A 27,842-nucleotide genomic window follows, 5' to 3' on the forward strand; every position below is an offset into this window, starting at 1 on the left:
ACACACACACACACACACACACACACACACACACACACACAAGCGCGTAATCTCGAACAACACATAGCTGTAGGGTTAGACTTATGTCTCTGTTTTTGAGAATATCAGACTAAGTTTAGGACACTTAGTGTTGAAGAATTGACTCTTAGTTTTTTTAATTAAATTTCTGGCCGTGGTTCATTACAACTTATTTTCCCCTGCTTTTGTTTCACCGTTTTCCATTTGGATGAACTGTGGTTTTAAAGCCTTCATCTTGATTTAACTATAAACGTACTGCATGTATGTTCTTCTGTGTGTAAAATAAACTAGAAGAGCTTCAAGAAGAGGGTCCGGTTGCTCTAAAATGTTATGTTTTGCTTCTCTAAACCGGCTTTCTGCTTCCATTATTTGGTGTATTTTCTACACGTCTTCGTAGCTCAGTTCAGCTCACGGGGAAATTAAGCTTCACGCCTGTTTGAGTTAAAACGACATAAAACACAGGTGCAATGGGTAAATTAAAAACATCAATCCCTCTGCTATAAAAAGAGATGAAATGTCTGTTTATCTCAATTCTTCTCTCAAAATGTCACTTTTATGACACATGCACTGAAATAACTTGAGTTCCTCTTTAAAAAAAATACCCTCTGTGATTTTGGTTATTTCTACACAGATATTTTACAAAAATGTTATATTTGTGTTATTATGTCATATCCGTATTTATTGCTTTATTCGTCTCCTTTGGCTGCTTTGTCCTGTCATTGTCTTTTAACTTTCTATCTCTAGAGAGCATTATCTTTTTTGTACTTTATATATTGAAATATTATATATTAAGTACAAAAAGTCTAATAAGAAAAGTGCTTCTTATTACTGCATGAAATGACACACACATACACTTATAAACAATATAAATAAGTATAATTAAATGAATACTTCTAAGTAATGCTCACTTAATGTTCAGTATTTTTCTTTATCATGTTTTTATTTTGCTTAATTTCAACTTTATTTGTTTTGTGAATTGTTTTATAAAGCGACTAGAAAAGTGCTATATACATTAGTGAAATGAACTCAAATACTAAAAACATGTCAAAGGATCTCATAATATCCAAGTTAGTATAACTATTACAAAAGTTAACATTTAAACTACTTTCTTTGTTTTATTATTTTTATTAATTGGGTTTACTTTGTACATAAAGCAACCGTTTATTATCCAGCTCTGCTTGTGATACTGAATATGATGTAATGACTTTTTTTCTATACATTTCTGTGTTTGGAGAAAATGTTTCTTATGATTTCTCTTTCTCTACCCTCTTTTTCCAACCCCTCCCCAAAAAGACATCATCCGCCAGCCCTCTGAAGATGAGATCATCAAGTTGGCCCCTCCCCCTAAAAAAGTGTGAGGCCCCGCCCCTCAGCCCTGATCTTTGCAACTTGATTTCTTCACTTCTGGCACTCCAATCAACCGACCAACCGAATCTGACCAAACCCCCATCGCTCGCCCCAAATCGCCCCCCCCTCACACACAAACACACATCCATCCACGTCCCATCCTTGTACTAACACATGACTCACAACCACCTCCGACCCCGCAACCAATCAGATGGTAGCGAGGCCGCCATCTCCCGAGCTGACGGGAAGCTGCAGAAAAAGAGACATTAGAAGAAGAAGAAATCTGGAGGCTGTGTGTGTGTGTGTGTGTGTGTGTGTGTGTGTGTGTGTGTGTGTGTGTGTGTGTGTGTGTGTGTGTGTGTGTGTGTGTGTGTGTGTGTGTGTGTGTGTGTGTGTGTGTGTGTGTGTGTGTGTGTGTGTGTGTGTGTGTGTGTGTGTGTGTGTGTGTGTGTGTGTGTGTGTGTGTGTCAAAGTCGAGCCTCTATTCAAACACTGAGTGGGTCAGTTCAGAATGAGTGTATCTGTACACACTGTTCAATCTATAATGCTGTGTCTGTGTTTGTGTCTCCAGGTCGTTATAGTTTAGACATCCACCCAAAATCTACAAACCCTGCCTTCAAAGAGGCTCACCATAAAAATAAATAAGATTTGTTCTTATTTTATATACAGCGATACATAACTACGACTAACATAATCCAGCAGAGCTCTTTTAATTCAATTTTAAATATGCAGAATGGAGAAAATGGTACAAATGACGGATATAAAAGTACTTTCTGGAGAAACTAAAACACGTAAATGTACAAAATAAAAAGGATTTTAGAAATAAAACTGCAGCTTGAGTTAATACTTAATAGAAAACACAACACCTTAATCTCACATCTATGCTGCGTTGATATTTCATTGGTGTTTTTAATGTGAAAGGGTTAATTCAATATTTTCGAAAAGACTATTATTCTCTTTTTTTTTAGACTTGAGTAATAATGTAACTTCCACATTCACACATGATTGGTATGGAGCTTTCATCTAACTTGCCATAAGGGCAAATCAAAGGTTTCCCAAATGTGGAGCTATTCCTTTAAAGCCCATTATAGTTCATTACAATAAAAACAATTACATATTTTGACCTCCTTTGGCCACATTGACATGCGTTCACTGTGTTCATAATATAAAACTTAAATGACAGTTCTGTATGCACTCCCTTTACTCTTACATAGATTATTATATCGTGTTTCAAAAGCGGAAAGAATTCTTATATTTTAGAAGATATTTAAAGTTGATTTGCATAGAAAAGCCAATATTTGCCTTTAGCTTATAATCAGAGCAAGAGTTATTTAGAAAAATATAGAGATAGTTATAGCAATTATTTCAACACATAAATTCTCTTTTCATCAAAGGGGAAACAGTTAGCATGAAGGTCTGTTGTATGAGCTGTATATATACAAATAATATATCAGAGGAAATATATCAGAAACAATATATTGACCCTGCAGTGTGTGTTTCATAGAAGACACTCAAATGTCCACTGTCAGTTTCACTCACCTTCATTTTGTCTAATCTGAAACTACTTAGCGTGTCTCCTTGACAAATTGAGATGAAAAACACTTAGCAAGCACTTCTACTTTAGAGAATACAAAAGTATATTTTGAGAGATCATATTATATTTGCTGTGTGTAAACGTTGTGTTGCGTGGCACATTTGATTTCCCCCCTTTGTTGCCATTGTATTCGTTGCACAGATTTCATTGTAGGAGAAGTAAGGTCTCTAGAAGTAAAAAAAAAACAAGGGGCGGATCAAGGTGAAGAAAGGGAGGAAATGACAGAAAGCAAACATGGCATGTGATAAACTGTACATATAGCAGATTGTGACGACTCATAACCCGCCACGCACCATCACAATAGCTAGCAAGACTGTTGAAACGTCACTATAAAAACTGCTCTCTCGAACACTGTGTCTCTTTTTCTCCCCGCGTTGAAGCCTTAGCGGACTTTGTGTTCACCCCGAAATGTTACACAACTGTGAGAGATTGTGTGTGTGTGAGAGATTGTGTGTGTGTGTGTGTGTGTGTGTGTAAGGATGGTGGGCACACGTCAAGTTATTCAAAAATCAGCTCTGACTTTTAAAGAGGGCACTTTTATTCTGAAATTAGCTAAGGACTTCAGAGTGTCGAGAATGACTTTGGGTTTATTTCTGCCCCCGTTTTTATTGCTATCACAGCTATAGGATAAAAAAAAAAAAAACAGATAACGTTTAATCTATCAGTGTTTGACTAGTAATTTCTCCCGGCCCTCCTTCCTTCTCCTCACCGCTCCACTCCAACCCCAGTGCCAATGACCAAGACTTTTATTTCGATCACAGTTCACGTGATCTGTTATTTTCTTCTTCTTTTGTATTGCTCGCCGTATACTGTAGTGTTGGACTGATTTCTATCCTATGCATTTTCGTCTGTAGGGAAAAATCTGCACTGTAATGTATCCTCTCAACAAATCACGTAATCCAGATAAGAAGTTATTGAAACTGCATGACGGAAAGTTTGCAGTTCAGGAACGTGTTAAAAACTAGGGGGGAAACACTTGTTAGACCAACCATACTGTACAACTTGACCCTTTTGCAAGCAAAGTCACACAGTAACATTCAAAAGTCCTCTAATGCTTGCAGCTGCAGGTTTAATAGTTTACAGTTAATCTAGGCCAGATTAAGCCTTTTATTCTACTGTTAAAGGGACGGTCCACACTGAAATACTCAAACTCTGTATGCTGTACGTTCGATTGAACCGGGCCCATAATGCAGTGTTGGTCCGCCAATTTAGTGATGAGATGTAAAACAAATATTTGATGGACTGCCATGAAATCTGGTACAAGCATTCATGGTCCGCCTTAGGATAAATCCTGATGCCTTTCGTGATCTTCTGACTTTTCATCTAGAGCCAACAGGTTTTTTTTGTTGTCCAGTACTTGAGTTTATGACCCCAAGATGTAACTATGTCTTTTGGCCAATTAGCCTAAAAACGTTAGCATTAAGCTTAAACTTTATTGGCTTACTTTTAGTCCTAATTATCGGGAAAGCCACATCTGAGTTTTGTAATACTTTAGTTTTATTTCAAGTATATTTTTCTTTATTACTTATCCTTTAAGAATCAAAGAGAACAAGCTTCTTCAAACTGTGTTTTTGTAGTTTTGCACAGAGAGGGAGAAATTAATTGGCCAAGCGCCACCATTTGAAACCAACTACAACTTGTAGTCAACACTTAATTATACCCCGGTATATGCACTGATTTACACACATTTATGACCGTGTTTTGAGTATTTCTAGGGTGGATTTTTCCCTTCAGCGTCCGGACTAGCCCACGCTCGACCTGACCCGAAGTGAAGCGGTAGCTCCTTCCCTTTTAGCTCGATCCCAGTGAACACAAAGTGTGATCGCTGCATTTCACGGAGACAGTTTTTCGGGCAAAGGGAGGCAGTTGTACTTACTGCTATGACCTGTGGGTAATGGTCTTTTCCAGATTTAATGGATGTGATTATTGGCAGCAAATGTTAAATTGCCACTCCGCTTTGGTGACTTTACAAACCACAAGGCAGGTTTTTCTTTCCAGATCTTAGCACGTGTTTCCAGTAGTGTACAAAATCTTAGCAGGGTTGGATTTGGGCGATTTTCTTTTACTTTATTCTTCTTCTTTTTATTTGAAGTGCTTTTTGAACAGCAACTTGAGAATTTCGATGTATGTGACCAAGTGACTTTGACTTGTTTTGTTCTCTCTCTCTCAGAATCTCAGTAGGCAACGGATTCATGTTAATAATTTAGTGGTAGTTTGTCAGTGGTGTGTCCATGCAATATTTGTACACATCAGAAAAGAAAAAAAAACTGTGTGATGCTCTCTAGAGGCTTCTGGTGAGAGGTGTAGTCACTGGATTAATAAAACCAAAGTGTATTGAGCATAGAAACATGGCTGTGCCGCACCCTCCCCCATTTTTTTATGTTCAACATCCACTTCCTGTTTCCTACTCCTCAAACGTCAACCAGTATTAATGTCACTATGGCACAGCCCCTGTGACTTCATTAAGTGTTTGGCAATGCTCACAATTTTCTTTGGTAGCCAATTGGCACATATTATAAACATGTCAGTCACAGATTATGTCAAATTTGGATTTTCAAGTACCAAGTACATATCAACTTAGTAAATGCTGCAAAAGTATAAACATACTAAAAGAAATGTATTAATGGTGAATACCTGATAATAGCCAATACATTTATGTAGGAAATCAAGAGGTAAATATTGCTTTGAAGGTATTCAGCTAACCGTCAATTAAAATTAATTCCAACATCATTCACCCTAAAAGACGAGGTTTAGTTTTTTCATTTTATTTGGTTGTAAATATATGCATTTTGAATATATCACTGTGTTTGTTTTGAACTTGATTAATTTATTTAATGCCTATATATTGTTGTTTTACGTATACTGATTTAGTTTAAATAACTGGAAACAAATCAAGGGGAGAAAAACCTGTTGCTTATCTAACGTTAAGCAGACCATGCATCAACACTTTTATAATTCATGTTATTCTGCTCATTCATGTTTTGCTGTTTCGGCTTTGGGTGATGATTTAAAAAAAGAAATTGACATTCATTTAATTGTATTTTGTGCTATGTAACATATTATGTTTTACTGTGTTGTATTTGATCAGATGTGTTGTGGTCACTGCTTGTAAAATGATTTTATTCAGAGAGTTTCCAAATCATGACAAAATATAAAAGCAGTCACAAAGTCATAATCGGCCATTTTGTTCATACAAGATCTGTTGTCACTTGCACATTGCACCAAGAGCGGGAAATATAAGTAGGTTACTGTCCTTAAGTGTCGACTAGGTGCGTATAGAAAGTTTAAGACATGATGACTGCTGACTTAGTAGAGTGTGGTATAAATTACCAGATTTCTTGAAAGTATTAACTCATTGTACTTGCACAAAAATTACCCAGTGGGTATACAAAAAAAAACAGAGTAGCAACCCCTATCTGATAAATAAGCAGTCACTTGAGTTAGTATGGAGCCCTAATTATAACATGAATTGTCAAATGTATAGCTACAATATGTTAAATTATCAATTTAACAACTTCTGTGCAAACAAGCTCAACCACTGCTATCAAATTTAGCCAGTTTACTCCTGATCTTGCAAAGATAACGTCAAAGTAATTCTGATTCAATTAAACATTAACAAGCTGTAAAAAAACCAAAAAAACAGCAGAGACAGAAACTAGCCTTTTAGTTATATACGTATGTTGGGTTTTTTCAAAGAAGACTGCTCACATGCTGCTAACTAGATGAGCATAAACACAGTCTGTGGTCGCTTTAGCTACAAGCTAATATTACTAACAAACTATCCTAGCTAGTTAGAAGTTAGTTAGCATGTCTATGCTTGTTGAGCTAAACAAATAAAAGGTTAGTCATTGTCTCTGTTATTAGTTGGTTGAATTTTAATTAGTAGGGTGTTGTTTTTGCTAATGCTAACACAAGCTAACTAGTTAAAGTTGGTAGCATTTGTTGAGCTTGCTAGCTTAAAACTACGGGAGAAAATATATTTAAATCAAATTAACATTTGTTCAAATGTAAGAATGGTTAAGTAACATCTATTAATGGCCTAATGAAGTTGAGCCTTTTAGAATAAAAAAAGTATATTTCTTTATATATTTTATACTATGTGTTATAGAATGTTTCATAATGTACTCTGTTTCTGTTCAACATTGAACACATGAGGCTCCATAATTTCATTTGCTATTTTTATTCAAGTGGGTGTCGTTGAATGTTTAATGGACGCATGTATGACGTTATAAAGTGAAGAAGCAACTACATGAGTGAGAGTAGTTTGGGTTGTAGCAGATTGAGGTGATAGCAGAGAAAAATAAATGCTTGTACTTTGATAAACATCTGAGTTTATCTCTGCCTCTAGTAAGTTTTGTTTTGAATGTGGCAGGTGGTGCACAAGGCTGCTGTAGGCCTACAGTCAACTGGTGATAATGATCATAGGGTGTGTCAATGTTATGATGAATATCGTATAAAGTTGTGCAGCAATGTTTTTATGATTTCCTTTATAACCTTCACGGGAAGCGTGTGACACACATTATGTCTCACATAGTGCACACGCTCTTTAAAACACTTACTTTCATTTCTCTAGAGCTGCACATCTCAAGGAATAAAGTTTACATTTCATTCACAAAAAAAAGCAAGTGTTCACATTGTGGTAAAAGTGCCAACTTTATTCAGTTGCAAGCTGCTGGGATGCATGGACTTGAGATCATGACATGCTTGAGTTTAAACAATGTCTCATAATGTTTGTAGTGAACAATTTTAATTTCTGACTCACATTAACGCTTGTGGCTGGGATGTTCTGAGGTGTGTACGTGGAATGGAGGCTATTTTTAGATTTAATCTGAACTTTGTTACTGGAGGTTTAATTAATTACCTTTACTGTGGTGTCAGTGGCGGTGCTAGGGGGTGGCTACTTGGGCTCAAGCCCCGGATGTTTCACTTGAAGCAATTTTTCACGTCTCGTGAGTAATGTGCAGTACCGGAGTCTAACAGAGAGGCAGAAGCTGTGGGACAGTAGCCTGCATACTGCTAACCTTCCCTGCCCTGAAGAAGTGATCCTTCGTTGCATGAAGAGTGTGCTTCATGCGCCCCCCCTCCCCCCCACCCGCCTCTTGTTTTTCAGCTCAAAACTTTACTTTTGACAGTTTTGTTGTGTTAGTGGATATTGATAGCGTTAGAAACAAGTTAGAGAAAGACATTATCTTTGATTTAAGGTTGTTGCTGCGTTTAATTCTTGAGTTGCGCTTTGTGTGTGTGTTCTCTCATATTCTGCCTGTTTTGTGATGTGCTTCTTTCTCAAAAGGTGTAGCAAGTGAAAGGTTAGTCAATCCAATCCATCATGTTAGTCAAGACTTATTGCTCTTAAATAATGAATCTACGTTTACGGCTGTTGGACAATGCGACACATTTGAATTTGGTTTAAGACAATGAACTTATCCAGTTCTCAGTGATGGGTTTGGAGGATGTGACACTTCTTAACGATGCAGTGAAGAGCGCCATTACATCATGTTTACATACAGCTCATAACATAATCCCGTTGGATGCCATAGGCTCAATGCTGTTAGAAACTTCTGCTAAAGTTTTTCCTCTCATGGGGCAAGAAGTACTTAAAGGTGTGATTTTGCAAAAGACTGCAACAAATTATGATATGATGTATTATTCAAACAGATATAAAGGTGTGGCTTTTTGTCATGATTTAAATGAGACTGAACTGAAATTATGCCATTTTGTCATTGTGCTAAAATGAATATAAATATTATATATTAAAATATATTTGCTAACCAATATATCATGTGAAGTTCGTTTCTTTCAAAGATGTTCGAGAGGTTAATTTTTTTATTTTTTTATGACATATTATGACGTTGAGATTTCAGCCCCATACAGAGCATGATATCCAAAATGAGTAATACAATCTCTTTTCAAACTATTAAAACAATTGTTCAGTGCTTAGATATGGCCTCTTTCTTTCCTCTTGTTTAATGGTTAATCAATTTGCAAATTTAAAAAAAGGAATAGGAAAGTATTTTGATCTTTTTTCATGCTTCAGGTAAAAACGTACATATAACATGGTTCCAGCTTCTCAAATGAATTAATTATATATTTAATAATTATATCCATAAATACCCTGTCAAAAAGTTGTCGGACTAAACAATGTTAAAGATGTCACGTTGGAACCTAATTAATTGTGATGGGCTCTTCTCGCATCACATAGATTAATATTTACAAAACGTAGTTAAACATTACTGTAGCTCCATTTTGCAATCTAATCTTGTATGACTGTTGTAAAGTTTCCGTGCAAAGCCTTTAGTCCGAAACAAATATTTAATCCTGCTCTGGAAAAATATTGACAGTTTAAAATTGTCACAGCCATGAATAATTTGTAAGAGAAAGGATGCATTGTTAGGTTTCGTTTGTGGAGAAAAGGAAACTGCAATGTTAGGTTTCCTTTTCTCCACAAAAGGCTCAACGTAACATCTTTACAGCGCTTGTTTGCAAACACACACACGCACACACACACACACACAGACACACACACACACACACACACACACACACACACACACACACACACACACACACACACACACACACACACACACACACACACACACACACGCAGGCACGCACACACATACCCTGTGGGTGTGTCATGTTGTTACCTTAACTTCCATTACATAAGACTAGTAGCCTACATAGTCACCGGTCCGGTGGCACGGTATGTTCACACTTCAGAGACATCTGGATCATATGGGGAAAGGTAAAACAATTATTTCATATCGTTTGTACATTTAACATTTACTAGTTAATGTATGTATACATGTATTAATTTACTTCATCATTTGGAGCATCTTGGGCACATAAGTTTTAAATGCTACTCAAAATATATATGTATATATGTATGTAGGGATGGGTACCGAGCCCCGGTATTAAACGGGCCCCGGGATGAATTAGTAAAGGCCGTGGTACCGTTAAGCTCCGACGTTATCGGTCTTTTTATCAGTAGCTACTACTGGACATTTAAAAAAATGATTTCATATGTATTATTGCTACATAAACATTATATTGCAGTTTTAATTTCGCCAACTCCGTTTCTCTTATGCAATAAGACTACAAAATGCGTCTATGATGTATTTTTGATCGTTCCAAACCAGACGAGAGATCTCTCCACCCCGTCTGTGTAAGAGGGGGCGGGGCAGTTTACACACACACGGCTGCTGCATGCAACACACACACACGCACACGGCGGAGATGGTGGAGAGAATTAAGCAGGCCCGGTTCTACGGGGTTGCATAAGGGTGCATTGCGCCCTCAGTTGACAAATTAAACAAATAAATATTAAAAGGTGAAAAAAATGAAAAGTGAAAAAAATTACATATTACATATATAATAATAATAATAATAATAATAATAATAATAGTAGTAATAATAACAATAATAATAAGAAGAAGAATATAGTTGAAATATAATAAATTGTAATTGTGGTTAAATGACATTGTCTGCTGTCAGCTTTGCCCGCCTCGCCCACGGAGGCGGAGCAGCCCCAAACACCGCCACCCCTCAGCGGCCCGCAAGTGCCAGAGGACCCCAGCCTGCCCAGGTATATTTAAAAAAGTACCCAACTCGCCTATACAGTGGGGTAAGGCGCTCATTTTGCAGCTCATGGTTTCAAAACAGAGATTGGCTGTTCATAGATCTCTTAATTTGGCTCTCAAAGTGCACCAGATTGATACTTTTAACTTCAATATTTAAATAAAAAATCTTCCCCGGGGAGCATGCCCCTGGACCCCCCTAGAGGAGGTGAGGACCCCCCACAAATAGCACTTTACCACTGCCCCCTCTCTAATCTCAGATGCACCCTGAGTGATTTTGTTCTGGAACGGGGCCTGGAAGCCTGGAAGCGCTCCAAGGTGTGGTTAAACTTTACCCGTCTCGAGGGGGGCAATGCTCATTGCCAAAAGTGCAATAAGAATTGATTTAGCATTTAAGGGCGGTAACATGAGCAATTTGTCTAAACATCTTGCAAAAGTGCACCACATTCAGACGGCGAAATGCACCTGGTTTGACTGTCTTTCGAGTAGCTCTGTAGCCCCATCAACGAGTAACGTTTCTACGTCAGGTATGATATGCTAGCAGCAACACAAAGAGTTAACTAAATTATACAAAAACATGGGTTAATGATTAGAGGTAACTGAGTTATTTATTTTGTTAAAGTTTCAGCTACAATGAGACTAAAATAGTCAACCCTGGTGCTGTTTCTTTTGATGTGAGATATTATTTATTTATTTTTAAATAAAAAGCAATGTTAATTCTGTTTACAGTTCTGTCATTACATTATTTAATATGATTTGTTAAAAACATTGTTGTTTCTTTTTATGTGATATATTATTTATTTAACTTAAATAAAAATCAATGTTAATTTAGTTCACAATCTGTTTAGTTAATTTTCCATTACATTTGTTCAAAAGAACAATTACCGTTAAAGGACCGGATCGATAAGCGGTATCGATAAAAGTAGTAGTACTGTTAAAACCGTAACGATACCCATCCCTCTGTGTGTGTGTGTGTGTGTGTGTGTGTGTGTGTGTGTGTGTGTGTGTGTGTGTGTGTGTGTGTGTGTGTGTGTGTGTGTGTGTGTGTGTGTGTGTGTGTGTGTGTGTGTGTGTGTGTGTGTGTGTGTGTGTGTGTGTGTGTGTGTGTGTGTGTGTGTGTGTGTGTGTGTGTGTGTATTTATTTACACTTAATCACAGTTAAGGTGATTTACAATCTGTTTGTATACCGTTGCTGCAGGAAACTAAGAGTCCAAGATGGCGAATGGACCGCCCCTGTCCACTGTCACACGCTCCCTCTCACTGTTGGACGTTCTCCATCCAAATCAGTTTGAAGGAAAGTCTTTCGATCCAGAAATACTTGAGGAGACGGAGGAACACTTTTACAGAGGGGCCCCACCCGAATGGTTAAACTTTCACATCAGTGAACAGGCAGAGTTAGATGGCACCGGATCTCCTTTCATCAAACGAGATGGATACGATAAACTTGAAAAGCAAATTCACAAGTTGAGAAAACACCCTGGAATATCAACAGTTAAACTGTTCCACCAGCCAGGATGTGGGGGGACCACACTGGCCATGAAGGTGTTGTGGGACTTTAGGAAAACTTTAAGGAGTGCTGTTTTAACAGGCTCAACCTCGGACATCACAAAGGTTGCAGAGGAGGTGGTCCACCTTTTCACAGCAGGCAGTCAAGGCGACCAGAAGACCGTGCTGCTGTTGGTGAATGGTGTGCAAGTTTTGGAAGATCTACAAGTAAGCATTATGAGGACAATTGCTAATCAGAAGATAGTCACCCGTATGCCTGTGGTGGTTTTACTCTGCTGTATTAGAGAAGATGCAGATTTAAAGAGTGATGATGTCTTCCTTCAAGAAGTGCTTTCTGACTCAGAGAAGAAGAACTTTAATGACAAAAAGGCAGAGCTCAACAGGCAGTACGGTGATAAATGCAAACGATTCCATGGCTTTAACATAATGCAAAGCAATTTTTCCGTGGCTTACATCCGGGAGGCGTGCTCCGCATTCCAAACCATCAAAGAAACAGGAATACAAGAGAAAACCCTCCTTGCTGCCTTCCTTTCCTTGCTGAACGCATATGTACCAGACTCTTATCTCCTTGAGTCTCAGTGCCTGGATGTGTTCGAACATGCCAACTACAGCCATAGAGACATATCACTGGAAGACATGCTGGACGACTTAAGCCATCTCATTATCACTATCCAACAAGGTGGTTCTGAAAAAAGAGTCCGCATGGCCCACCCTCTGATAGCACAGTGTTGTACTGAATTGATGGCTGATGCAGGTGTGACCAGAAGTGACACAGCGAAACACCTCTTGACATGTTTGTGCAGAAATAAAGTCCCTCGAACTTTGGCTGCTTTTATCAAATACATGCTAACCAAAAGAAGACCAAAAGAAAAGGGAAGAGAAGAGAACCCAATACATCCTACAGAGATGAAAGAGGAGATAGATTCATTTTCTCGACTGATTCTACATATTCAAACAAAGGAGGACAACTCTCAGTGTATATCACTTTTAGGGATGGCAACAAATATGTTTGATCGAAATCCGTTTTTTCCACAAGCACTTGCTCGTTTTCATTGCATAGTACTAAGAGACTACGATCAGGCAGAAATGTGGGCAAAGGAGGCAAAACATAGAGATCCCAAAAACTCAGTTGTTGCTGATACACTTGGCCAAGTCCATAAGAACCGTCTGAAGAACCTGAGGCGACTGGCCCAACCAGAAGGCATTTTGGCTCTTGCCTTAAAGGCCATTCGAGCTTTCGAAGACGAAGAAAGACTTGCCGAAGATGAAGTTGGGACAAACGTGAAAAGAAATGGCTATTTCCATGACTCACGTTTTTTTAACAGCAGAGGGATGTTTGGTTTCCTGCAGGTCTGCAATCTTGTGTATGACCTACTTGTCCGTCAGAACCCAACTTGGAGAGGAGTTCTCACGAAGAAGGTGTCTTTGGGCTCGGCCCTGCCATCTCTTGGAGATCACTCACTTTTAAGATTCAATGGTCTCATAAACAGACTCAGAGATGGAGTTGAGAAAAAATGTGCTTTTCTTGACGGATATCTGACTTACTCCAAGCCTGAGATAAGGAAAGACGATCCAGAATACATTTCAAGAGAAACCTCGGCTTGCTACAAGAAGTATGTTGGGGACTCCACATCCAGCCATTTGAAAGAAAAAGGCGCTGATCTGATCCAGAAGCTTAAACTCAAACAGGCTGTCACCACTACGGGAGTCCTCTCATTTCTTGACAGAGAATGCACTGAATCAGACCTAAAGGAAATAACTGCATTGTGGGAGGAAATCTGTCTTCATAAAGATCCGGACACAGCTAGGGTCAACAACATCTTCGCTCATATCATGTTGAGAAATATGGGAGCACCAGAGTCTGATTGCAAACATTTAACTGCATTCAAACAGGAAATGGTCCTCACGGATAAACCTGAGGACCATATGTTAGCCCTTCTCTTGCACTGGCCTACAGACAATGAAGACACATGCATCCTTGACCTCAGTGCAATGATTAAGCGTACGCAGGACCTGTATAAACAAGCATATGCGAAACACTTTTGTACAAGGTACCTTCGCCCTCTGTTTTTCATCGGAAAAGGTCAAGAACTGAACAGGATAGTTCACAGAAAGGTCCTAGAGGGGTCGGCTCGTCAGGGCGATTGGGAGACAATGCAAGATTGGAGCGATGAGAAGATTTTCCAAGATCCATGGGTCAAAAAACGCCTTCTTAAAGTTCAAGGGGAGATACGAGAGTACAAAGTCTTTGCAACTGTTGATGGGAAAGAGATCGAGGTGGTTGCAAACCTCCGAAACAGCCTCTGGAGAAAACGCAAGGTTTCCTTCTACCTTGGATTCACCATCAAAGGTCCTGTAGCCTTTGCCATCCAGACTGAAACTGCAGACACGAAGGGTAAGATACTATAATTCAAGCATAACTGAACATCTATCTGGTCATTTTAAATATAGTTCAAGGTGTAATTCCCATAATTCGAACATGAAATAAAAAATACAGTTTGGATGATCCTGAGAAACATTTGAATCATTCAGTAACAAATTGACAAATTGCATTGCTTGTATGTACTCTACATCATTCATACAGATAAAGTCATGGTCACTTCATATTTCATGTGTTCTTTGGTGACAAAGGTCATTGTCATTGCGGTGTTCAACACTCATTAAATCATATTGCATTGTGCTGTGTAGCAGAACTACTCTCAGAGATGGATTCCTCCAAACAATGTGGGTTGTTGAAGTTTGGAGCTTGTGGCGATGAAATGGTACGTTTTCTTTATTTGTTTATTTATATTCATTTAAATAGCTTTTCCAACAACCATGACTGCTCATAACAAATGTTCCCTTCTGAAAACAGGATGCCACAGATTTGACAAAACTTAAACCCGAAGTTAACAGAGTGGATGAGGTTCAAACATTTAGGTAAGGATTGCCTCTTCAGTACAGTAACACATTACAATGCACTGACCCCACATGATGGAAAAGGGTTAATCCCCCGAATCATAAATACACTTTCTTCTTACTTTTAGTGCTATTAATCAATTGTGGTGTGAGAGAAATCAGCCAAAGACATATTCCTTTGCTCTGTAATGTAATGGAACTAGATATAGAAAGTGACAAAGAAGTACATTTGAAATAACTCAGCAGCAAAGTCTCTTTCTATAAATAATTAGCTGGTTACCCACGAGGATAGTCCCCTTACCTTGTTTCAAGCAATCACATTTGACTATATCCAAGAGAAGGTAGATGTTTATAAAGCTGATATCTCCAACATTCGGCAAATAAACCCAAAACAAATCTGTATTGATAAATAGAACTACTACTACAGCTAAGACGACACATGTGTTGTTTTTGGAGGTTCCTTTAAGGAAGTACAGCAATGTTTTAAAGGTCACCTATTATGCAAAATCCACTTTTTCACGTCTTTTATACATAAATATGTGTCCCCTCTGTGTAAAGACATTCTGAAAGTTTCAGGAAAAAAGAATATCTCTCTTTTTGTCCTGATCCATTTATATAAAAACCTGTCTGAAAATGAGCTGATCAGATTTTGGCCCCTTTATGATGTCATAACGATGTTTTGGCTTGTGTGAAACCATTAGCCAATCAGCTACCAAGGTAACCCCCCCCCCCCCCCCCCCCCCCCCTTATCACCTGAATCTCCTCCTAGAGAACCATTGAGTTCTTTGTAACCAAATCTCTCTCAGAGGGGCGTGGGGAGGGGCTCCTTATTTTCATCTAAAGTAACAGACAGAGAATCAGCTCTTTGGAAACAGGGCTGAAACAGATGGGATTATGGGTAATGCTGCAATGATCTGTTTGGAGCCAAACACTTCAGAGACATGTTCTTTATATATCTGAGACCTATACTATATTGATGAAAAACAGTATAATAGGGGACCTTTAAACTAGTAAATCTACTATGTTTTTCCCTAAAAATAGCCTCCAGTCTGATGCAGGCAACTATGAATGCAGTGTGTCTGGCCTGCGCTGGGTGTGTAAGGAAGAAGTCAGTTTCAAATACAAGTTCCTCTCATGGGAGGAACACATGAGGAGTCCTGTTTGCAAGGATTACATGCCAGCAGGACCCCTCATGGACATCACAGTCACATCTGGGCAGATAGAAGAAGTGCATCTGCCACACAGGGTCTTTATCGGTGAGTGTTCATGTTGTGGGAAAGGACTATATTCAGTTTGATTCAGCATATACTTCATCATCATTCATTTATGTTGTACTTTGTAGATCGAAACTCTACATTTTCTGGCCAGTTTGCGGTTCTTCACGTGGATCCCTGCTGTGATGTTGTGGAAGAAGTAGCTAAAGTGACATCGTCCCACATCAAGTTTCTCCAGCCAACGTTCCCTCCAAGGGGGGTCATGATCCGAAAGATGGCGGGAATCCCATTTTACTATGACGTGTTGATATACAAGACGAACAAAGAGTTCCTCACGTTGGATGTTTATGTGGTGCCGCGCGATTCTGCTCTACAAGAGGTTACTATCTCATTCAATCAAACAAAGACATTTCACATTCACTTCTCCATTACCTATAGAGTGGTGCAGTGATGACGTATTTTTTGACGTAACACATGCTCAAAGTAAGCCGGATTTTGCCGATGTGTTTATGTGGATTCAAAAGTCGTAAATAATCTACAAAATGGAGGGGACCGATCTGATCGGAGCAACTGTGACAAATAATCCAACTGAAACCGGCATGGACAATGACTGTTTTAAAAATGTGCTCATCCAGAAAAGCCTGGTTTGGACACTTTACGGGCAGAAGAAACATTTCTGTCTTTTTATGCATTTATTAGCTACAGTACTAACTAGAATTTTTATTAAAACTAATTAATCAATTATTTGTTATATTATATTGTAATGTAGAGACAAGGCTTTTAGTGACAATGTATTGCATTACAATTATATGTAAAAAAAAAAATAATCTAGATATGATATTTCGCCTCAAATCATCTGAGGCCTGGTACGCCCCCTGCGATCAGGTTGGGAACCACTGCTATAAATGAACTACAGCCGAGTACAGCAGGGTCGCACGACTTCAACGTCACGCCAACTTAAGGTCCATATTAAAAAATAAAGATTCTAAATGGTACGAGTTGAAGCGTTTGTTTTAACAGTTTGCAGGAGGCAGGTACTTGCTTTCAATCAGAACAGGACAAACATACTTAGCGGGAGTGTTTAAGTTTTCGGCGTAATGATTTACAACGTCCTCGACAACTTCTGTAGTCCTATTCAGCCACTTGTTAACAAACATCGTTTTTCAGACACGTCAACTCTTCAGAAATCACCAGTGGGGTCACTGCTGATATATTTAATGTCGTAGAACAAAACGTGATCCGTCTCTTCCGCCAGAGGTCGCTATATACCTAAAACCGCCAACGGGTAAAATGTACCCGCTATAGATTTTCAAGGTACAATGTTCTTTTATTAATCATACAGAACAGTGGGTTTTGATCGCACAGGGATGAAACTTATACCCATAGAATCTGTGGACTCTCAGCTTTTCATATGATATAGGTTGTGCAGATAGCATGAACTATAAAATATCGTTAAGAGTGCTGATTTAAACGCTTGGTGTTAGACTTGTGTTTTGTTTAGGTACAAATCTCTCTATCGATATATCTGTAATGTTCTGTTCTATGAACATATAATTGTGTACATAAATAGACGACGCGGACTACTTCTCTCATTCCGAGTGTCCATCTTTATTCAACTGGCACGTAACCTGCACACATGCATTACGTCCTCAACGTGAGCTCAGTCATCCAAGATCTTGTATTCTCCAAGATGTTACACTATCTATCTGTCTATCTCTCTCTCTCTCTCTATCCATCTATCAATATATCTATCTATCTATCTCTCTCAATCTATCTCTCTATCTATAAGGAACCGCAGTAGACAAAAGGCGAAAGCAACACGTCATGTTTACGCTGCATTTTCTATGAGGTAAATATTACCCGCTGGCGGATATAGGTATAAATGGCATTTTTGTTGGCGATTTTTTCAATCTGACTTCATATTGACAATTGTTAACAACAGAGGGTGCTACATAACACACTTTCAGGAAAAGTCACGGACTGGGAAACTTTAATATGTTATTGAACAAAAGTTAAATACAATCAAAAAACCGCTGCGGGTAAAATTTACCCGTTGGCGGTTCTAGTGTTAAATTTGTGTCAACCACAGACCTTATTTCGAGCTATTTTCCAAAAACTAGTTTAAAAAAAACCATTGACTGAGACGAGGTAACCGGAAGATGTAAAAATGCTAACTCACTTCTATTACGGTATCTGAGAGGACCCAAACGCAGGACACGGCAGAGTGTTCAAAAAGGGTTTATTAGTGAACAAAAGGTGCGGGAAGGATAATCCGGCAGGAGTGGCGAGGAAGTGGAGGCTGGTGACGACAACACGGCGGTCAGAGAATGATCCTGGAGCACAGGAAGAAAACACGTTAGCGTCAGAACATCCAGAAATAAGGTAGCTGATAATGCTGAGTAGCCTGGAGGTTTACCACTGTGGTTTAACAACGATCTGGCGCCGACAGGTTGTGGAGCCTCTGCTGATATGCCGTTGTAGATGGCTGATGAGAATCAGGTGTGAGGGTGAACAGCTGATTGCAGCAGGTGAGCCGGGAGCCAGAGTGACAGCCACCACGCCCACACAACAGGCAAAGGGAAAACATCCCCAAGGAGGCGGCTGGAAATGGACAGCCACCACAACTTCCGGGTTTTAGGGCTCATCACTGCACCACTCTATAGAGAAATCAGCATTGTAACTTTGAAGATTGTGTTATATCTTTTTTTTTTTTTTTCTTCACAGGAAGTGGAAGAAAATCCAAAGTCTTCTGGGTCAATACTAATCCTAAACCCTGGTCCAGACAAGTCCATGCAAATGGGAGAACATGTGTCCCTCACAACAGACCAGGCGGATGCAATCATTCAACCCAGCGTATGTCTCAATCACTTTTTTATTTCACTGTTTAAAAAGGGTTAAACGTTTAGAATATATCAAGGGAAAAATCCTTAAAATAGAAAATAATGACAGCAATAAAAAGTCTTCAACCCCCTTTTTTTCCACAGGCCCGAGAGCTCAGATATGAAAGCCTTTTCTTTGAGGTGTTGATCAGAAACGCCGACAGCGACTTCACCCTCAGGCTTCAAAGTGGGAAAGACATTCTCTGGACCTGTACCATTCATAAAGGTCAGAGTTTTTTGCAATTGATTTGCAGCCACAATGTAATCTTTAGCTTAATATGCATAATCTAATACCAAATGTGTTGTGAATTAAATGTAAACAGTAAAAAAAACAACCAGCATTGTGACTTATTTTGTTTCAGGAGACTACCAAAATCAAAGCGCTGAGCATTAACAAGGTAAGACGAGAAAGACGTTGGATTGATAAGGGATATCAGATGACTTCAAACACTATCGCTACCTTGCTCTTCATCACTTTCTCAGTTTCTTGATGAAGGATTTAACACATAACTGGACATTCTGCTTACTTTCTTCCCCCTGCGTCACATCAGCATTTTCGTGGATCGCCATCAGGCAGCTCTGATAAAAAGAGTGATCGATACAGAACCTTTCCTGGATTAACGTGATCTCTCAGACCTACGATGTGAGGGGGATGAAGAGTGTGGGGGGGGGGGGGGGGGGGGGCTCTTGTTTCTGAGCTTCAGGGATCAGAATAAAGTATGGGAAAGTAAAAGAAGGTCGTATTGTTATGGACAATTGAAGCATCTGTTGTGGAAATCAGTGCCACGGAACAGTTTAATATCATCAGCACTCAGAGGACAAATGTGACGATATGTTGATCCTTAAACTCTTTTAAAAAATCACATATTTTAATGATTTATTTGTGGATTTGTGAAAATCATAACTCTTATTTTATTTGTTTTATATGTTTTTGTTATATCTGTCTTTCCATGTTTAATTTCTTTCTTTGAAATAATATTTTACTCCAGCCAAATAGGTGATGTATTGTAAACCCAATATTTATGCTTTTGAAAGAACATCCATAACATTCATCTGGCTGCCATTTACAAATTATTTATCTAATATATCATATTCCAATCACTTGTATACAGACTCTTATTGAACTATTTCACTATTTTTTTGTATTTACTTGCACTATTTTTTCTGTTTTATTTGGAGGAGCCTGTGAATCTGAGATTTTCATCGACATAACTAAACTGTAGCTATGTTCGTATGACCAATAAAAGCCTTGAACCTTGAATGTATGTCCAGTTAAAAAAACTCAGATTATAATGTTGAAATACTTTTTTTTATCTATCGCAGTTCTAAAGCTTTTGAGAGTAGATTAATTCATCAAAGAAATGAGAGAAAGAATATATGACTTTTAATGTTGTATTACAACGTGCTTGACTTAATGTATATAATGTTAGGTTTGTATGACCAATGAAGAGATTGAAGGTTTTTTTGTTGGTTTGGTTCTTTAATGCCGAAAAAATAAAAAAACGACAGAGTATAGTATGTAATACAAAAGTATTGGTTTGTGATTAATTTATGAATTAGGTTGTGAACACTTTATAAATCATTAATAAGCTTTTATAAGACATGAGATAAACAGGGCAACTGTGACCGGTTGCTTGTCAAATAGTGAGCCCACATTTATCTGTACTGCTAAGTCTTATATTGGCTACCTAGCTTACTTCGTCTCCTTCATCAGCCAGCATCCTTGGTATCTGTTGCTCACTGAGTTGATTCTCGCTAAGTAGCCAATATACAGTAAGGCTTAGTCATCTTGCCAAATAGTGAGCCTGTGTTGATGTATGACTATAACTATGTTAGAACTGGTTTACAAATGGCTCTTAAGGATTAATAAAGCGTTTACAACCTAATTCATAACCTAATTATAAACCCTTTATAAGGATAGTCTTATTGTAAAGTGGTACCAGAGTTTTGTATGTCGTTGAACTGTTACAAAGAAACTGAATTTGAGCCATAAATGACAATGTTTTGCATTGTAAAAAATAGGCTTGGTTTTATTGTCTTCAAATTGTCACAAAAGAAAGTCAAACATGAATGTGTACAGTTCTTTTTTTATGCAAAATAAATAAAAACAATTAAAGATCTAACATGTGAGTGAGAAACAGTTTAAGGAGTCAGGAAAGTGAAAGTGGAGAAAGTGAGTCTGGGGTCCTAGTGGCTGATCTTCGCCTGGAGACCCTCGAGTTCAGGACGGCCCTTGAAGCGAGTTTTGTAATCTACCTCTGTGTGCTGAGAGGAAACAGGAAGAGAGATCATTAGTGGGAGATAACGGGTGTCTATGACAGATGTTTGTCTCTGACCGAAGGGTAAGCCCTGCATCAATGGATGGAAGTCACTTCATTACAAAAAGCAAAACATTCCCAGAAACCTTTCTCCTTATTTATGTTACTTGAGTAGACCCTTACTCTGTTAATGATTGTTTTGTTTATTGTAAAATGCCAACAGTTTGTTTTATTCGATCTATACTGTATTTGCACCATTCAATGTTATTGACTAAAATAAGTGCCTTAAAGGTTTGTAAATGACTCTTGATTAATAAAGTTTTAAAACATAAATAAGATGTGTTTGACTGCATAATGAAGACTTGTGTTGGTTAGGGGTATGCATAATGATTAGGTGTTTAATCTGGGGTTTTATTTAATACGAGTTTAAGTCTGTTTTATCATGGTTTGGGCTTTGTTTCTTATCTTCGACAACCAAAAGATCTACAATGTCAATTTGCCTACAGTGAAATTAGGAAAATCTGAAAATCAAGACATTTCTAGAGCTACTTAGATATACATGTGTCTCATGTCCGCATTATTCCCAGCATAGCTTCAGCATAATCTGACTAACTCACCTCCTGCACCGAGAGCTGCACTCCTTCTGGTTGTTTCTTCAAAAGAACCTCCAGGAAAATAGGACACATGGTGGCGCTCAGACTTCTTAACTAAAAAGACAAACACAGATCAATTGTCAGATTTTAAAATACAAACGAGGCATGCATTACTTGTTAGTTGTACCTGCACGACTCGGTTGTGAATCTTCAGGAAGGAGTCCACAGACATCTTGGTTCCTTGCTCCTGCATCTGCCAGACTTCGGTGGTCTTGGTTTGCAAAGCATAGCTGCGTGGTAGCTGCGTCGTGGTCTTCCAAGACGGGACAAAAAAGACATGGTGCAGGCACGAAATATACTACCAATAGAAATACATTGCTTTTAAAATCGTTCTGTGTGACACGATAAAAATGCAAAAAAAAATTGGTCAATTAATTTCGTGACTAGAACACGAAATTCCGTGAGACTGGGTTGAAATATATTAATCAACACCATTCTCCTCCTCTATTTATGACACAGTGTCTTTTGTGTAAAACATTGTTTCCCCTACCATTGTCTTCGAGGGGCGCTGCGCCCCGCCAACAGAGCCCCTTGCACCCCCTGAAATTCAAGGTGTTTACATTTATTTATTTTTTTATATATATATATATATATATAGCACCAAATTGCAAATAATCTATAACTACTGTCACTTTTCACATTGAACATGAACTAAACGCTTTCATTTTAAGTTGTGGGTTTAGTGTTTTTGACCCTAAGAAACACTGATGCATTAACCAATATCAATAATCCACAGCTCCTCTCTCTGCTCCAGAGGATTTACAAATATATATCCCAATGCCACCCCCCACTCAGGCAGCACCCCCCCCCCAAAGCAGTAAACCTAGGGGAAACACTGTAAAGGCATCCTGATACTGTAGATTAGCACTGAGGTGCTGATTGGCTCAAACTCTTCTTCATCAGAGCACCATATTTCAATTCCTAGTGATGCATCGATGGTGTCCCCCCCGTGATAGGAGAGGTTAGGAAGACATCTGCTCCTCCAAGAAACATGGAACCTTGTATTATAGAATCCTCTGAAGCCCTCGCTCATCCTGCAGGGTTGTCTGCTTGAGCTCACCGAGCAGAAAGGTGAGGAGAAGAACCCCCTCTCAGCAGAAAGGTGAGGAGAAGAACCCCCTCTCAGCAGAAAGGTGAGGAGAAGAAAGAACCCCCTGTCAGCAGAAAGGTGAGGAGAAGAACCCCCTCTCAGCAGAAAGGTGAGGAGAAGAACCCCCTCTCAGCAGAAAGGTGAGGAGAAGAAAGAACCCCCTGTCAGCAGAAAGGTGAGGAGAAGAACCCCCTCTCAGCAGAAAGGTGAGGAGAAGAACCCCCTCTCAGCAGAAAGGTGAGGAGAAGAACCCCCTCTCAGCAGAAAGGGGAGGAGAAGAACCCCCTCTCAGCAGAAAGGGGAGGAGAAGAACCCCCTCTCAGCAGAAAGGGGAGGAGAAGAACCCCCTCTCAGCAGAAAGGTGAAGAGAAGAACCCCCTCTCAGCAGAAAGATGAAGAGAAGAACCCCCTCTCAGCAGGTGGCTGGGGGTGCTCTCTGCACCCGGAGAGTGTGACTCTTTCTCTCTGACCCTTGGCCTTGAGAGCTGTCCTAGTTATTGGGTTAACACTTGATAGGGATGTTTTCTGAACGATGACACATTATCATTTAATTACACAAATAGGATAGGCCCCTCGGATTGCTTTGGGAGCCTTCCTGACACATGCATAATTTGAAGGTTTGTGTTAGTCATTTAACATGCAAGAATCATATACTCATCAGTCCATAGCAGAGAAATGATATTGTAAGTTAAAGGTGAGCTAGCCGTGGATATAACCCCTTCTCAATGATTCTAAATGTTGTATTAATTCAATATTTACCGTTTGATAAAATATTAGTTTATCAGAAATAAAAAATGTCTTCCATAAAACATGGGTTTGAGAAATAAGTTACCCAATATGAAATAAATTATTATATAATTGACTCTTCCCTCCCTTTTCTTACGGTTACATATTAAATAATAACTTAGGAGTCTATTTAAGCATGGTATAGTTTATAATCTATTAATCGAGAAGACTCAGTATCACCTGTGTGCAGTTTACAAAAAACTATTGTGAGAAACATATATTATGCAGGAAACTGATACATTTGTTGTTCACTGCACTCAGCCGGACTGGAGCAGGGCAGAACTGGGTGACTTTAAGTGAAACTGTCCAAGGCCATAGACAAGATGGAACCACGTACTAACAATAAGGGACACAAGGTCATCAATGTCTCTCTTTACCTTCGGCCTAAATGTAAAACAAATTTGTGGAAGAAATGTGGAATACTAATCCATCATCATGTGAAATTTAGAGTTAATTCAAAGAGATACTTATGGGTTGAAGTCAAATTCAACTTAACATTAGAACTAAAGTCAGTCAAAATTGGACTTGCACGGATCAGAATCCAAGCAATACACCACCTTCCCAGCTCTGTAAAGAAAAGGATAACAAGATTAGGTACATCACAGGAGTGTTAAAACACCCAAACATACACACGTATCTTATTCTAGTAGAGATTAGAGGACAAGGTCTAATGTTGTGAACAAACTTATCAAGTCGAGTTATGTATTAATTGTATCTTAAGGTATCAGAAGGTAATACACGTCTGCTCTGCATGACAAGCTAGCAGGACTGAATAGCTAACGCTACAGGTGTTCCCACTAAAGGGTCCGTGTAGCAACACAACAAGCAAGGTGAATTATGGTCCACAATATGGTGTCACCACAGTACCCCATTTAATTTAAAGTGGACCTATCATGCTATATTGGAAAAATATATTGTAGTGCCATACCTATACAAAAAACAGATCAACCGTTGTAGCCATGCCACATACTGCTCATACCCCTCTTTTGCAGCCCTGTCAGAGAAATGCGGATTGTGGGTCCTTAGCTTGAAAAAAGGGGAGGCGGAGCTAATGCCTGATCAGAATTATACCTGAGATAAAGTACAATTCTGCTGTAAAACGCCATCCTGTTCCAAACCACATCAAGGATTATTTCTGAAACAGTATGGAGCTCAAATGCTTTTTCTCTTACGGGTTTATCACAAGGAGAGTTCCTTTTTTTATTTCCTGCTTTTTAAACACATGTGCTCTACAGTACAGGTTAGCTCTGAGTGTTAGCGAGGCTTGCTAATGTAAACAAAGACAAGATTACGTCCAAAACACGTCAGGCATTGTTTCTAATGGCAACTCTCTGTGGGTCCGCAGCCTATTTGACGTCATATCGGCAGCTAATCTGTATGCGCTCGTTGTACCCCCGTTTTTAAAAGATTTGGGGAAGGAGGAAAAGAGTAATGCTGCGTTTACATCAGACGCGATGCGATGTTTGGGGGAAGATGGAAGAGAGTTGTAAAGATGGAAGAGATCATCGTTGTGGCTGTCAACGGTATGTTTGTTTTGAATGACGCGATAATACAAACTGCAAGCCGTGGTGAAACTTGAGTGATTGGTATGCGAAGCGAATATTCGCATCGAGTCCGGTGTGAACGCAGCAGAAGGGTTTTATTTTCTGACGCTGCGTGAGTTCCCCGACGCACCGGGGACACATGTTTATGTATAAAACACATCAAAATGTGTGTATTTTGCATCATGGGTCCCCTTTAATAATTAATCTTGAATTACTAATAACTCTAAAGAAGGCAACAATTTACAATGTGGATAAGGTGAACACTTATCCAAAGTGTGTGTGTGTGTGTGTGTGTGTGTGTGTGTGTGTGTGTGTGTGTGTGTGTGTGTGTGTGTGTGTGTGTGTGTGTGTGTGTGTGTGTGTGTGTGTGTGTGTGTGTGTGTGTGTGTGTGTGTGTGTGTGTGTGTCGAAGGTTGAATACCTAAGCAAATTATTCCCTAACAGAACATATTATGTTTTGCTGTGTTGTATTTCATCATATGTGTTGTGGTCACTACTTGTGAAATGATTTTATTCCGAGAGTTTCCAAATCATCTGCCATTTTGTTCGTACAAGATCTGTTGTCACTTGCACATTGCACCAAGAGTGGGACATATAAGTAGGTTACTGTCTTTAAATGTCGACCAGGTGTGTATAGAAATGTTTAAGAAGTGCTGACTGCTGACTTAGTAGAGTGTGGTTTTCATTACCAGATTTCTTGAAAGTATTAACTCATTGTACTTGCACAAAAATTACCCAGTGGGTATACAACAAAACCAGAGTGACAACTTCTTTCTGATAAATGAGTAGTCACTTGAGACAGTATGGAGCCCTAATTATAACAATAATTGTTACATGGATACAATATGTACAATTATCAATTTAGCAACTTCTGTGTGATCAAGCTCAACCACAGCTATCAAATTTAGCCAGTTTACTCCTGATTGTGCAAAAAGAACGTCAAAGTAAAGTGATTCAACTAACAATTTACAAGCTGTACAAAAGAAACAGCAGACACTGAAACTAACCTTTTTAGATATATTTGGTAGACTGCACACTACTAACTAGATGAGCATAAACAGTCTGCGATCACTTAGCCTACAAGCTAATACTGCTAGCAAACTATCCTAGCTAGTGTGGAGTCTATTTCTATATAACATTACAAGAGGGATTCTTATTATTACATTATATGCTTATTGTACTCATGAGATGTTGCTATGACGGTAAAATATGAGTCATAGAAGAAAGTTTTAGCTGGCATTATAAATGTAGCAAAGCCAGGTGTAGAGACAATGAATTACTGAGGCTCTGGCCTTGGCCGTGTGTGTGCTCAACGCCCCCGCATAACTGGGAATCAGTATAATGAAGGATTCCACTTTTTAGAAACTTTAGCAAAGACAGATTACGTAGGATAGCGCGACTAGAGTATGGAGGGAGCTTCACAGGCCGGCCGAAAGCTGATTGGAAGATCGTGCTATGTCAATCATAAATGTATGGGCAAGGCCCTGTGTAATAAAATGTATTGACCCACGAGGTTTGGTGCTCTTTACAATAATAGTGGTTACAGATAACAGCTTTGCTGCCTGTGATTTTTATGACGTGACGAGTCCTTGGCCAAGTGAATATATATCTTTTGCTCTCTTATAATAAATAGTTAAACTTAGAAGTTGTTGTCTTATGTGGAATTTTGAACACAACAAGTTAGCAGCTAGTTAGCATGTCTAGGCTTGTTGAGCTAAACAAATAAAAGGTTAGTTATTATCTCTTTGTCATTAGTTGCTTTAATTGGAATTACTAGGGTGTTGTTCATGCTCAAGCTAACACAAGCTAAGTGTTTGAAGTTGGTAGCATTTGTTGAGCTTGCTAGCTTAAAACGATGGGCTTTGTGGAATAAATATATTCAATGAAATCAAATTAACATTTGTCCAAATGTAAGAATGGTTAAGTAACAACTATTAATGGCCTAATGAAGTTGAGCCTTTTAGAATAAAAAACGTATATTTCTTTATATATTTTACACAATGTTTTCATGCTATTTTGTTTCATAGTGTAGTGTTTCTGTTCAACATTGAACACATGAGACTCCATAGTTTCATTTACTATTTTTATTCAAGTAGGTGTCGTTGAATGTTTAATGGACGCACGTTTGAAGTAAAGTGAAGAAGCAACTACATGAGTGAGAGTAGTTTGGGTTGTAGCGGATTGAGGTGATAGCAGAGAAAAATAAATGCTTGTACTTTGATAAACATCTGAGTTTATCTCTGTATGTGGCAGGTATGTGACAAGGCTGCTGTACAGTCACGTGTTGATAATGATCATGTGTCAATGTTTGGAATTCGCTGAATGTCGTATAAAATTGTGCAGCAATGTTTTTATGATTTCCTTTATAACCTTTAATGTGAGTAACATTATGTCTCACAATAGTGCACACGCTCTTTAAAACACCTACTTTAATTTCTCTAGAGCTGCACGTCTTAACGAATACAGTTTACATTTCAT

The 27,842-nt window shown here is 38.7% G+C and overlaps 3 protein-coding genes across 9 annotated transcripts in view; 2 read left to right on the plus strand and 1 right to left on the minus strand.

The window, feature by feature from the left end:
* pea15 (proliferation and apoptosis adaptor protein 15) overlaps nucleotides 1-8,733 on the plus strand; it is a 54,085-nt gene extending 45,352 nt beyond the window's left edge. The window contains exon 4 of the mRNA XM_079672778.1: nucleotides 1,312-8,733. Within this exon, the coding sequence (XP_079528904.1) occupies nucleotides 1,312-1,376 (65 nt within the window). The 3' untranslated portion in view covers nucleotides 1,377-8,733. The remainder of the gene's footprint in view (nucleotides 1-1,311) is intronic.
* An 854-nt stretch (nucleotides 8,734-9,587) lies between these two features.
* Nucleotides 9,588-19,706, plus strand: LOC307031899 (sterile alpha motif domain-containing protein 9-like). 6 transcript variants are annotated; one of them, XM_079669472.1, is made up of 10 exons: nucleotides 9,639-9,704; nucleotides 11,744-14,437; nucleotides 14,731-14,804; nucleotides 14,897-14,961; nucleotides 15,982-16,196; nucleotides 16,283-16,533; nucleotides 18,879-19,007; nucleotides 19,139-19,259; nucleotides 19,396-19,431; nucleotides 19,585-19,706. In XM_079669472.1, exons 1-9 carry the CDS (start codon nucleotides 9,665-9,667, stop codon nucleotides 19,425-19,427), a joined length of 3,621 nt encoding a protein of 1,206 aa, XP_079525598.1. In that variant the 5' UTR covers nucleotides 9,639-9,664; the 3' UTR covers nucleotides 19,428-19,431; nucleotides 19,585-19,706. The 6 variants fall into 6 exon arrangements, 5 of the variants coding, with proteins under 5 accessions (XP_079525601.1, XP_079525598.1, XP_079525597.1 ...); XM_079669475.1 differs by having other exon boundaries at nucleotides 9,588-9,704; nucleotides 11,735-14,437; nucleotides 19,396-19,700; XM_079669471.1 differs by having other exon boundaries at nucleotides 19,396-19,700.
* A 1,329-nt stretch (nucleotides 19,707-21,035) lies between these two features.
* Nucleotides 21,036-27,242, minus strand: LOC307031907 (large ribosomal subunit protein mL48-like). 2 transcript variants are annotated; one of them, XR_013806108.1, is made up of 4 exons: nucleotides 24,749-27,242; nucleotides 22,072-24,387; nucleotides 21,909-21,998; nucleotides 21,036-21,298 (listed from the first exon to the last, which is right to left on the minus strand). XR_013806108.1 is itself a non-coding variant. In XM_079669484.1 (3 exons), the coding sequence occupies exons 1-3, from the start codon at nucleotides 22,135-22,137 to the stop codon at nucleotides 21,221-21,223; spliced, it is 234 nt and encodes a 77-aa protein (XP_079525610.1). In that variant the 5' UTR covers nucleotides 22,138-23,146; the 3' UTR covers nucleotides 21,036-21,220. The 2 variants fall into 2 exon arrangements, 1 of the variants encoding a protein (XP_079525610.1); XM_079669484.1 differs by lacking the exon at nucleotides 24,749-27,242 and having other exon boundaries at nucleotides 22,072-23,146.
* Between the last annotated feature and the right edge of the window lie 600 nt (nucleotides 27,243-27,842).

The sequence above is a fragment of the Notothenia rossii genome, assembly GCF_949606895.1.
Source record: "Notothenia rossii genome assembly, chromosome: 3".
NCBI classification, from domain to species: Eukaryota; Metazoa; Chordata; class Actinopteri; order Perciformes; family Nototheniidae; genus Notothenia; species Notothenia rossii.